The sequence below is a fragment of the Lucilia cuprina genome, chromosome 6, assembly GCF_022045245.1.
Source record: "Lucilia cuprina isolate Lc7/37 chromosome 6, ASM2204524v1, whole genome shotgun sequence".
Lineage (NCBI taxonomy): Eukaryota > Metazoa > Arthropoda > Insecta > Diptera > Calliphoridae > Lucilia > Lucilia cuprina.
This window is the reverse complement of record NC_060954.1, coordinates 1,767,287-1,778,808: the sequence shown is the minus strand read 5'-3', so window position 1 is coordinate 1,778,808 and position 11,522 is coordinate 1,767,287. Positions and strand designations below refer to the sequence as shown.

General features: G+C 29.2%; 4 protein-coding genes across 9 annotated transcripts in view; 1 reads left to right on the top strand and 3 right to left on the bottom strand.

Annotated features, from left to right (window-relative positions):
* The window catches only part of LOC111679014 (centrosomal protein of 131 kDa), a 4,985-nt gene extending 2,333 nt beyond the window's left edge, over positions 1–2,652 (bottom strand). The window contains exons 1-3 of one of the 2 annotated variants that reach the window (XM_046955443.1): positions 2,417–2,652; positions 433–2,341; positions 120–369 (exon numbers count right to left, since the gene is read on the bottom strand). In XM_046955443.1, the coding sequence (XP_046811399.1) occupies positions 120–369; positions 433–2,341; positions 2,417–2,443 (2,186 nt within the window). In that variant the 5' untranslated portion in view covers positions 2,444–2,652. Of the gene's footprint in view, positions 1–119; positions 379–432; positions 2,342–2,416 lie in introns of both variants that reach the window. The other variant, XM_023440495.2, reaches the window with a different exon arrangement.
* A 1,207-nt stretch (positions 2,653–3,859) lies between these two features.
* Positions 3,860–4,618, bottom strand: LOC111679029 (zinc finger and BTB domain-containing protein 34-like). The gene is made up of 2 exons (XM_023440512.2): positions 4,549–4,618; positions 3,860–4,489 (listed from the first exon to the last, which is right to left on the bottom strand). Exons 1-2 carry the CDS (start codon positions 4,603–4,605, stop codon positions 3,962–3,964), a joined length of 585 nt encoding a protein of 194 aa, XP_023296280.2. The 5' UTR covers positions 4,606–4,618; the 3' UTR covers positions 3,860–3,961.
* A 963-nt stretch (positions 4,619–5,581) lies between these two features.
* On the top strand, positions 5,582–6,734 carry LOC111679028. The gene is made up of 3 exons (XM_046955319.1): positions 5,582–5,760; positions 5,823–5,903; positions 5,963–6,734. The coding sequence occupies exons 1-3, from the start codon at positions 5,755–5,757 to the stop codon at positions 6,467–6,469; spliced, it is 594 nt and encodes a 197-aa protein (XP_046811275.1). The 5' UTR covers positions 5,582–5,754; the 3' UTR covers positions 6,470–6,734.
* Positions 6,735–8,875: 2,141 nt separating this feature from the next.
* The window catches only part of LOC111679021 (putative uncharacterized protein DDB_G0287113), a 14,366-nt gene continuing 11,719 nt past the window's right edge, over positions 8,876–11,522 (bottom strand). For all 5 annotated transcript variants that reach the window (XM_023440503.2, XM_046955314.1, XM_023440504.2 and 2 more), the window contains one exon: positions 8,876–10,683. In XM_023440503.2, coding sequence (XP_023296271.2) covers positions 9,143–10,683 — 1,541 coding nt within the window. In that variant the 3' untranslated portion in view covers positions 8,876–9,142. The remainder of the gene's footprint in view (positions 10,684–11,522) is intronic.

Below are 11,522 nucleotides of genomic sequence, written 5' to 3'. Positions count from 1 at the left end.
AGTTCAGTTCTAGTTCAGTTCTAGTTCAGTTCTAGTTCAGTTCTAGTTCAGTTCTAGTTCAGTTCTAGTTCAGTTCTAGTTCAGTTCTAGTTCAGTTCTAGTTTTGTAAGAAAACATACTTGGGTACATCCTCTGCAATATCGGGCTCTACGACAAATTCCACTTCACTACGATTTGTATCTGGCATAGAACGTCGGGTTTCCATTAAAGTTTTCTCACAACTATCCTCCACATTATCCAGATAACTTAAAATATCTTTATATTTATCAGGAGATTCTTTACCTTTAGCAGTTTCTGGAGGACTATGAGGTGTTCCTATACTTGGAGTGGTGCTTAATTTTAAATTCATTTCGGAATTAACACGTTCCGCTAAGTTATCTAAAAAATTATAAAAGGTTTAAAAAATCAAATGAAAAACTTTTGAAAACTTACCCTTCTTTTTATCCTCTTCTATTTCCTTAATAACTGATACTATTTCATCATAAGTAGAATCATCTTGAGATTCCGAATTTTTTCCATCTTCTTCATCCTCCTCCTCTTCTTCAACTTCCTCAGGATCTAAAGCCGACATGGCTTCAAGAGTTTCTTGGGTAAATTTCTCAAAAGATTCATCCAGGGAAGTGTGTTGATTTAAACCTGTACTTGTGCTTATAGCTTGTGAAGTTTGCTCATGCATAGACATCCAAGTATCGATTTTATCGATATTGAATTCATGCAAATTGGAATCCTCTCTTATATTTCCAAAACTTTTGGCTTTTTTAATATTATTTTGTGTTAGGGGAGCTATGGAAGTAGTTTTGGGTTTTGACTTTGACAGTGAATTATTTGCTGTAGCTAGAGTTTTCTTAGTTTCCGTTTTAGTGTTATTAATATTTTCCTTTTTCTTAATAATGGCCGCTGAGGAGCCGGCTACTTTCAAATAATTATTAATGACCGTTTCACTGGAGCTTTTCTTTGTGGGACTTTCTAATTTATTGTCCATTTTAAGAAAATCTTTTTTAGCTATTTCAGTTTTATAGTTTGAATTGAGTGTTTTGGGTTCTGTTAAATTATTGGGTTTTTCCAAAGCCTCAACTGTTGGTGTAGGATTTGAATATTTGTTTAGATAGGAAGGTAATTCAAAATTGTTTAAATTTGTATTGGAGGCAGCTTTTGGTTTAGTTTCTTCCAATAGATTTTTTACCACCGAATTATCCAATTGTTCTCCCACGGCATTTTTATAGTCTCTAATAACTTGCGATTCCTCGGCTTCTACTAGGTCCAGAGAAATTTTACTGTTTTTTGGGCTTGTGGTGTTTGAACTTATGGTTTCCTTTGTTGTGGCCATTTGTTGGTCTTGTTCGTTTAGTTTATTAAAAGGTTCCATTGAGTACTTGCAAGTGGGTGAGGCACAATAACATTTAGGACTGGGAGACTCTTGTAAAGAACCCGAAGAAGAAGATCTGGTACTGCAAGAACAATTTTCCGAAGGACACTTGGGATATTCAAAAGTTTCTGCTAAAACTTCTTCACCATTGCCGGAAGAACCAAAATGTACGGATTTCTTTAAACTTAATGAAGACAATTCCTTGTGCAGTTGTTGAGTGGGTGCTGTGGATTCTAAGGTTTTTGATTTAAAAGAATAATCTATAGGTCCTGGAGCTGATATATCTTCCTGTTGTTTTGTTGACGATTGTGGTAACACATAAGTATTTAGATTTTCATAATCACTAGAATCATTATCATCACTTGGTAACTGTAGTGTAGAGGAGGGCTTTGAAAACGATACTCTACCCGGAAGATCTGGTTTGGCTGCTGTTTTATGATAACTATAGTAATCTTCTTTATTTTGTTTATCCTTATTAACATGTAGCATAGAGTATGAGGAGGTGGATGATATTTTTCTTGTGGGATTTCTTACCGTACTCATATATCTTTCGTTATATTGTGGTTTATTTAATGAACTGTAGCTACCACTTTTGCGTGAAGAACTCAAATCCGAGGCATCTCCCTCACTATTATTTGCGGAATCCTTACACAACCATGATCTTTTTATGGGTTCATCTAATAATAATTTCAATAGATTTGAAGAGGAAACCGATTGAAACTTTTTCTGTTGCCTTTTACTTAAATTCAAATTGGTAAAATCTGAATCTTGGGTTGTATAAGAACCGCAAGGACTGGCAAAATTTCTACCAAATTTAGGATCTGCCGATTGTGGTCTTAAATACAATGAAGTGTAAGAACGTCTTTCAAAAAAACTCGCCGATCTGGGACGAGAATGACAGCGTGTAGCGGGTTTTAAAAGATTTATTTGCGATGAGTACTTGGGTTTAGGTTTTTGTCGTGTAACCAAATTTATCTAGGAAACAGACAGAAATATACATATAAATTTACAAAATTTGTAACTTTAACACGCGTCTAATCTGCAACTCACCTGTGAACCTTTTAAACTTAAATCCATACTAATTTAATATTTCGTTTAACATTTGTCATTTGTTTTCCTTGACCATTTTATTATGCTCTATTCTCTATTATAAATAATTTATTTGAGTTTTTTTGTTTTAATATTTAAGCAAGTTTTACTTGTCCTACTTTAAATGTATAAAAATAAAACAGTTTGCCAGTCTATTGTTTTAGACGTCCTTTCTCTAGGACTTGCGTTGATGGTTTGTTTTGGCCATATGCCTTGCTACCGTGTGTGACGTCGTCATCTTTGTAATTTTTTTGTAATAAAAATTATCGATTTAACGGCTCTCATGTGTTCTCTTCTTGAAATGGTCAAGCAAGGTGCATTTTTATTTTTTTGAATTTTGGCAGTTACAACCCTGTGGTAGTTTCAATGAACTTTTTTAGGCTACAGTTTTTAATCTACCCTAGTGTTTGTGTTTGGAAAGGGTTGGTGGTGCAAGCAGTTTATTGTTTTTATTGTTGCAGTTGCTATGTTTTTCTTAACGTTTGTGTGGTTTTCAACGACAGGTGTTTTGAACAAAAAATGAGAGAGCAATCCTTTACTCTTTTTTTCTCTTAGAACTTAATTTCAATAATTCACTTCAAGTTCAAATTTTCACTAGAAATTTGATTTTTCACCATGAATTTGATTTTTTTACAATAATTTTATAAGTTTTCATAAAAAATCATTTCTTCACTTCAAATTTAATTTCGCACTTAAAATCCGATAAAAATTCAAATTTTCACTAAAAATTCAAATTTTCACTAAAAATTCAAATTTTCACTAAAAATTCAAATTTTCAATAAAAATTCAAATTTTCACTAAAAATCCAATTTTCACATAAAAAATTTTATATTCAATAAAATTCAAACAAAAACCCTCAAAACTATTAAAACAAATTTTTTGATTAAAAATTTAATTTTTTACTAAAAATTCAAAATTTTCAATTTATATTCAAACTTTCAGTAAATTTGCTAAAAATCCAATTTTCACATAAATTTTTAAATATCAATAAAAATTCAAATAAAAATCCTCAAGCTATTAAAAAAAATTTTTTCACTAAAAATTTTACTTTTTACTAAAAGTTCAAAATTTTCAATTTAATTTCAAACTTTCAGTAAATTTGCTAAAATTTTTTTTTGCTATTTTTCTTTTCTAAGTGTAGAGCGTCATTATTTTCAAAAATAAATTCAATTTTTAATTTCGATTTTCTTTCTAATTCATTAAATTCTTAATTAAAATGTTTCATTAAAATTTTTAAAATTTGGAATACGTAAGAGAGTAATTTATAATAAAATTTATATAAAATTTAAGAAAAATAAAAATAATTTTGAATGAATGAAAAAATAATTAAAGTCAATTAAAAAATAAAATAAAAAAATTTAAATTTTTAAATAGGTATTAACAAGAAAATATGTAGTAATAAAATAAAGAAATAAAAACTGTTCACCTGTGTCTTAATGTGTCTCCATTCCATCCGACAAACAAAACAATATTAGTACCAGCTAAAACTAATATCCCTGCATTTTCTTAACTTGTTAAGTAATCATTCCAATGTTCTTTAGCCAAACGATGTACTTTCTTCAAGTGTCTGGTAGCGGAATTACGTCCGGTATATTTCATACAACACAACTTACAAATGTAAGGATACAACTTCATGTGTTGATTCAAATGATTTTTAATCGAATGAAATTTATGGTAGACATTATTACAAAGATGACAATAGAAAAACCATTTTTTCTTGCCGCCAAAATCATCACAGCGTGGTTTTTTGTGCCACAATTCATTTTCATAAGTTTGATAGACACGTGTCAGCCACATGGCATCCATGTCGGTGAATTCTACCACGACTTTAAGCTTATCCAATGACTTGTCTACATGATCAAATAAAATTTTGATATTTGTACCAATACCAATGTTAGAAGGGGAGGAGCAGGTGGTATTCGAAAAATCTTGACTAGTAGATCGTAGCGCATGAATTGCCAGAGCAGCATTGGTAGAATTGGTGGCAGACATGTTATGCTTGTTATTAACTGCGTGTTGGCTTCTAGTGGGAAGCTGTGTATTGAAAATTATATTTAAAATGTGTTTATTTAAAACATTTCTAATAATTTTACCCTTTTTTCTATAGTTCTATTGTTTGCGGCTGCTGTGGCATTAGTTTTTAATTTCATATACTGAGATCTTAATATCTATAAATTAAATTAATTAAACTCCTGCAGAACTTAATTATTTATATAAAATTTCATTAATATTATTAACTTACCCTCATTTTTATGTTTCTATTGTTTAAAATTTACTTTATATTACACTAAATTTTAAATTTTCTTTCACTAATTAAATTTTTCACTACTTTTTTAACTTTTTTCGGCCCTTTTAAGTAGATGTGTACAAAATCCGCATTGATCACTTTTGTAGAATGTTGTTGTATAAATTTTGGTGCCATAAATATGTCAAATAACTAATAAATTTATTTTAAATCAACAATTCCTTTTCCTTATGCCATCATCTTATTAAATCATCTTGTTTTGTTCAGCATTAAGTTGGCGGTATAACGGTTTTTCATATTGCAAAAACAATGCTGTCAATTTTTTTGGTTTTAAAAAAGCACTCAAATTATAAGAACAGTGGAATTTATATACTTTTCATATATTATAATAATAAATTTTGATGAATAAACGTTTAATTAATGTCTAGCTTGTTCCAATTTATAATATCCTATACCAATGAGCAGTAAAATGTGGATTATTCGTAATATTATAGTATTTAAGTGTTTTTTTTTTGTCTTAATTACGAAATATTTTAAAAGAATGATTTTCTGAGAGGGAAGTTATATCCGGACAACGGTAAATATTTGGGTGTATGAAAACTAGGGTATTACTGAATCGACTCAGAAAGTGATTCTGGACTGAAGATGGGAGTATGACGAATATTTTTGGTGTTACAGACATTAGTAAAATCTTATAATACAGTACAAACATAAATGATAGTAGCGTGAATAATACTTCTTTTTGTATAGTGTTCTACAAATCAGCTATAATAAAGCAAAATTAAAAGAATTTGAATTCTCTATAGAAATTTAATATTTAGCAAAATAGTTTAAACAATTACACGTAGTCTGGCAACTTTACGCTGATAAGGCATCTCTGAATTTTGTGGAAGCTTTTTTTCTATTTACAAAAATTGGCAATACTGCAAATAAAGTAAACAACCGTTATCCCGCCGAACAAGAAGTGAAAAAAATGAAAAAGAATCTTTACATTTCAAAGAAATTAATTTAATAGTGTAAAATAAAGACAAATTATTATAAACAATACTTTAAAATGAAGGTAAATTAATATAAAAATAATAATTTAACACTTTACTAAACGACAATTGCTTTTGTTTAAAGATTTTGCGATCTCAATATATGAAATTAAGAAATAATGCAGGAGGTCCCAGAAGTGACCAAAATAATGGTATAGGAGAAAAGGTAGGTTTGATTTGAATAACAATTATAGAACTACTATAAGTTTCCTATATTTAACATAGATATCCCACAAAGAACAAATAACAGATAATGGTAACAAACAGTTGTCTAACATTGGAAATAAAAATGCTCTACCAATTGGAGCTCTACGACGAGCTAGTGTTAATCTTGTAAACTCTTTCTCTGAATCTCCAGCTACAAATATTAAAATATTATTTGATAATGTAGATGAATCATTGAAAAAACTTAATGTGGTGGTGGAATTCACTACTATGGATGCCATGTGGTTAACGCGAGTCTATCGCACGTATGAAAATGAATTGTGGCATAGAAAACCACGCTTAGATGTTTTTGGCAAAAAGAAATGGTTTTTTCAATGTCATTTGTGTGATCGTGTTTTAATGGCATTTATCGGCCTTAAAACTCATTTAAATCGACATTTGAATTATTATCCTTATGTGTGCAAATTGTGCCTGAAAAAATATACAAATCGTAAAGCAGTTACCAGTCACTTGAAGAAAATACATAATATAAATAAGGAAGATTGGAATGATAATTTGACGAGTTAAATAAGGATAATGGATATGAATAGTTTTAGCTGGTATTGAAACTGTTTTCTGGAGTCCTAAAGCTTACACAGGTGAAGTGTTTTTTATGTTTTTATATTAAAATAGAAATTGTTTAATTTATTTAAAGCAACTACACCATTTGAACATTTCAAGTTAAAATTGTAAAAAAAAGTTTTATGAAAGATTGTTTAGTTTTTCTTTTTAAACATGACCAATTGTATAGTCAGTTAATTTGAACTAGAAAAAAAACTTAGTTTCAATTATATCAAACAATTTTTTTTAAATCCATGTTTTTAAAGAAATAATTTTTTTATTTTGTAGAAAGTATTTCAAATATATAGTTTTCTTTTAAATTTTATTAAAAAGTTTTTGAAATTTAATAATTTCTGTAAAAAACACATTTCCAAATGAAGTATTCTCATTTTAACTCTTTATCGTAATAGAATTTCGTTTTTTTTTTCAAATTTAGTTTAAAAATGGTGTAGTGTGTTTAAAAATTGTGCTTTAATGTAATTTTTTTATGCAAATAATAAAACTGTTTTCTAAAAGTTATGGATCTATTCTGGTTACTTCTGCAAATATTACAAAGTTCAATTTTTATTTATACTAATCAATCAATTAGAAATTTTTGTTTCAAAACCACACCCATACATTAACAGTGCATCTAAACGTTATAAACTACATGGCATTGATAGGTTTTTTTCAAAAGTAAAGAATAATTTATATACATTTACAGTTATATTGCAGAAGAGATAATCAATCACAAAATTTATAGTCAATACTTAACCTCGAAATATGTATAATTCATAAAAAAATAATAAAAAACCTTAAAAATATAAAACGTTAACAAGAACTAAGCAATCAACCTGCAGCATAATCAAAAAATAAAAAATACAAAAACAATTCAAGATTAGCAACTTAAATAAGAAAATAATATAACTTTTTGATAACGAAAACATAACCATACAGACAAACCGTCAGACCAAACGTCACTTTCAATGTCAGAGTCATGTTAATTGAATATTTTGTTGGTCTTTTTACCTTTCTTTTGTATAACTGGAATTTGATAAATAATACTTTACAAGGTGTTATTTATTACTTCACTCGAGTAGGGGAAAAAACAAATTTTTAAAATTCAAAATATAATAAATCCTTAAAGAAAAATGTATTAATTAAATTTTATGCTCATTAATTAATGGATGGCACATGTCTTTATAATTTCTCTTAGATAACTAACAAGAAAATGTATGACATTTTGTTGAAATTGATGAAATGTTTTTTGTTCCTTTTTTAATAAATTGTTTTGTAATCACTCATAAAATCACGAGACAATAATTATTAAAAAAAAGAAACGATATAAAATTGTTTAGAAAAAATTCCCAGCAGAATTAGAACACCATGTGTCATTTCGTATTTATTATCAATGAAGGGAGCGTTGTTTCCCGGGAAACTTGTATAATTGTAGGTGAAAGATTATATTTGTATGCAAAATTTTTGTTAGTTTTTAATTGTTTATAAAACGTTTGCTAAATTTTAATGTTCGAAATAGGGTTAATGTATAAAGTTGTTGTAAAATTTGTTTTTTTATGTATCCATTTGTTTTAGAGATTTTTTAGCAGTTTTACAAATTTTTCAAATTAGATTCGAATTTTCAAAATTACCTTTTATTTCATAGATACATTGAAGAGGCTTTAAAATTTATAAAAATGTTCAAAATGTTTAATTTCGAAATTAGAAAAATTAAGAAACTGAACTTGATTAAGTTCAATTGTAGTTCTAGTTTAGTTCTAGTTCAGTTCTAGTTCAGTTCTAGTTCAGTTCTAGTTCAGTTCTTATTCAGTTCTAGTTCAGTTCTAGTTCAGTTCTAGCTCAGTTCTAGTTCAGTTCTAGTTCAGTTCTAGTTCAGTTCTAGTTCAGTTCTAGTTCAGTTCAATTGTAGTTCTAGTTTAGTTCTAGTTCAGTTCTAGTTCAGTTCTAGTTCAGTTCTAGTTCAGTTCTAGTTCAGTTCTAGTTCAGTTCTAGTTCAGTTCTAGTTCAGTTCTAGTTCAGTTGTAGTTCAGTTCTAGTTCAGTTGTAGTTCAGTTCTAGTTCAGTTGTAGTTCAGTTCTAGTTCAGTTCTAGTTCAGTTCTACTTCAGTTCTAGTTCAGTTCTAGTTCAGTTCTGATTTTTAAAAATTCTCTTAATGTAATGATTACATTTAATAATTTCTGTAACAGAAATTAGTATCTACTCTCTTTTCGAAGACCTTTCCAAAATCTTGTAATCTCAACAATTACATTTCTAAAGCAGGTTTTATTATAATTTTCACAAACTCCTTTCTTAAATGAACAACTATTTGAATTTCGTGTTTTTTTTTTGTGTTTTTTTATTTATTTAAATTATAATTTAATTTTAATAATTTGGCAACAGTTTAAACTTAAGAACTAAACAAAAAAATATATATAGTTGTATAATATGTATAATAAAACAAAAGACTATAAAGGGTCACTTTTAAAACAATTTAATTATATTTTTAAATATTTCTTTCATTATTTGACCCCTGACAATAAAAGTACTGATCATTATCAATATCAATACTTAAACTAAACTCTACACAATAATGCCACACTTTATGTAACTTATATAATAATAAATAGCATATTTCTTTTTTTATTAAACATTTTTACTCGCATCTAAGCTGTTTCAGTTATTAACACCGGCTTTACTTCAATGTCCTTATCATCACCTTTAATTTCAAATTTCAATTTGGTCAATTCTTTCAATTCATTATCGACTTCTGAGGCTTCGGTTTCTTTTACAACTTTCACGGTATCGGGATATTTGTTGACATCATTGCCTAATTCTTGCGAGAATGATACTACAGTTTTGGGTTCAAAATTAACACCTTTTTCTCCCTTGGGATCGGGTGAAGGTAGACTGGGTCCATTTAAGCCATTGGTGTGTGAAATAGTGATTTCATTTTCTAAAGCTTGACCATTTGTGGCATGTCCATTTTGTAGAGCTTGTTCTATTGGTTGATCATCATGACCATTGGTTTGGGATTGTACTACAGCTTGTTCCTCAACTACAGGGGCTGAGGTGGCAACAGCTTCTACATGACCATTTACTTGCTCTTGGGCAGTTTCTAAAACTGATGTTACAACTGCAGCTGCCACTTCATGGGTTTCTGTTTCTTCTTTAGCTAAAGGTTTTTCCTCTACAACTGCTGAGGTTTCAACTGCTACAACAGGAGCTTGATCGGCATGTGGTTCTAGTTTTTCTTGTTGTGTTTTAGTTTCTTCCTCCTTTTGTTGTGTCTCTACAGCTTCAACTTCTTCTACATGATTTTCCAGTTGTTCTTCCTCATCTTTAGTATCATCTTCTCCCGCTACTGCCTTGTTAACCTCCTCAATGGCCTTGGCAACTTCTTCCTTCTCAACTTGGCCATTTAAAGTAACCGGCTCAGTATGTTCAACAGTTTCTTCACTCTTTTCATGTTGTGTTTCTTGCTGCTGTGATTCTTCTTGTTCCTGTTGTTCTTGTAAGGTTTCTTCCTTAATATCTTCATGTTGACTGGGTGATGATGCTGGTGGTGGCATTTCCAAGCCTGGCTTAACAGCAGGACTAGACATTGTCTCCACAAAAGATTGGCGATTAGGACTTGAAGGTGAAATCATAACTTGAGTGAAATAACCACTGCGTCTATTTTCAAAATCTAAAATATTTTGATTGGCCAAACGTTCTTGTATGCGTCTTTGTCTTAAAATGAATTCAGGAACATTGCTATCCTCCTCATTTTCTCTTACTTCGGCTGGCACCACCTTAGTCCTTCTCAACACGACTTTAGCGGCTTCATTATCATTGCCATTACTGACTGCACTATTACCATTTTGGGGCAAAGTTTGTTTAGTGGCTGCACTAATATTCGAAGGCTTAAAGACTCCATTAAAAGTAGTGCTTTTAACCGCAAACTCATTGTTGTTATTTTGATTTGATTTCAACACAGCTGGCTCAGTTGGTGGGGGTGACATGGGATTGGCATTACCGTTTAGAGCCTTGGGTGATTTTTGTATGGTAAAATTAGGTTTACCATGATTGATCAAAAGTTTAGTGGCCGGTGAGGGTGTCTTGTCGCCATTGAGAGATAAACCGGAACGTAATTGTAATTTTGGTTTGTTAACATCAGCCATATTGTTGTTGTAGTAGTTACGTTGTTGTTGATATAGGGGCAACACTTAACAATTAGAATGTAAAGAGAGAGAGAGAGAAGTTTTAATTAAAATTTCATGTTAATTAAAAGAAATACATAAATAACAATAATAATTTCTTTAATTTATTTCTTTAACATTTAATTTGCAAAAAAAAAATTGTAAAATATATTTTTTTTACATATCAAATGTTTTTAAGAATATTTGTATAAACAAATTATGTTTTTTATTAATACAATAATACGAATACAATGATGTCATTTAAAAGGAATTTCGAAGAAACAAAGATTTTAAAGAGTTCTATAAAAGAAATTAAAAGTACAGCTTAAGTTAATAGAACCATTAATAAATTTTTTATTTAAAAAAAAAAAAAAACAAAAACAAGTTTTGTAATGTTTTTTTTTACATTTCCTAGCAATATTTAAAAATTTTTATAGAATTTCTCGTTTAATAGATTTTTTCTTTAGATCCAGTTCACCTTAAACAATTAGGGCGGGTTTCTTACTCCTCAGTTAAACTAGGCTTAACTTGCTGTTAAATTAAACTCGGAACAAATTTAGGCGGACTTTAACCGAAAATTGTGTTTTTCAGTTTAAGATTTAAGCTCAGTTAACTTTGTTAGTAATGCCAAGTTTTCACTCAAAAACATAAACAATGAACAGCTGTTTTTCGCAAACAATACTTTTGTAAAATGAAAAAATTTGGAAAAATGTTAAATAGTCATTTAAAACAATAATAAATAAAACAAAACAATTCAAAAAATGCAATTAACTTAAAATATTAAGTTTTTGTTCTTCCGAAATCATTGTTTTTGTTAATTGTGTTTTCTCACTTATAACTTGAGTTTAATTGGCCAATTACACTC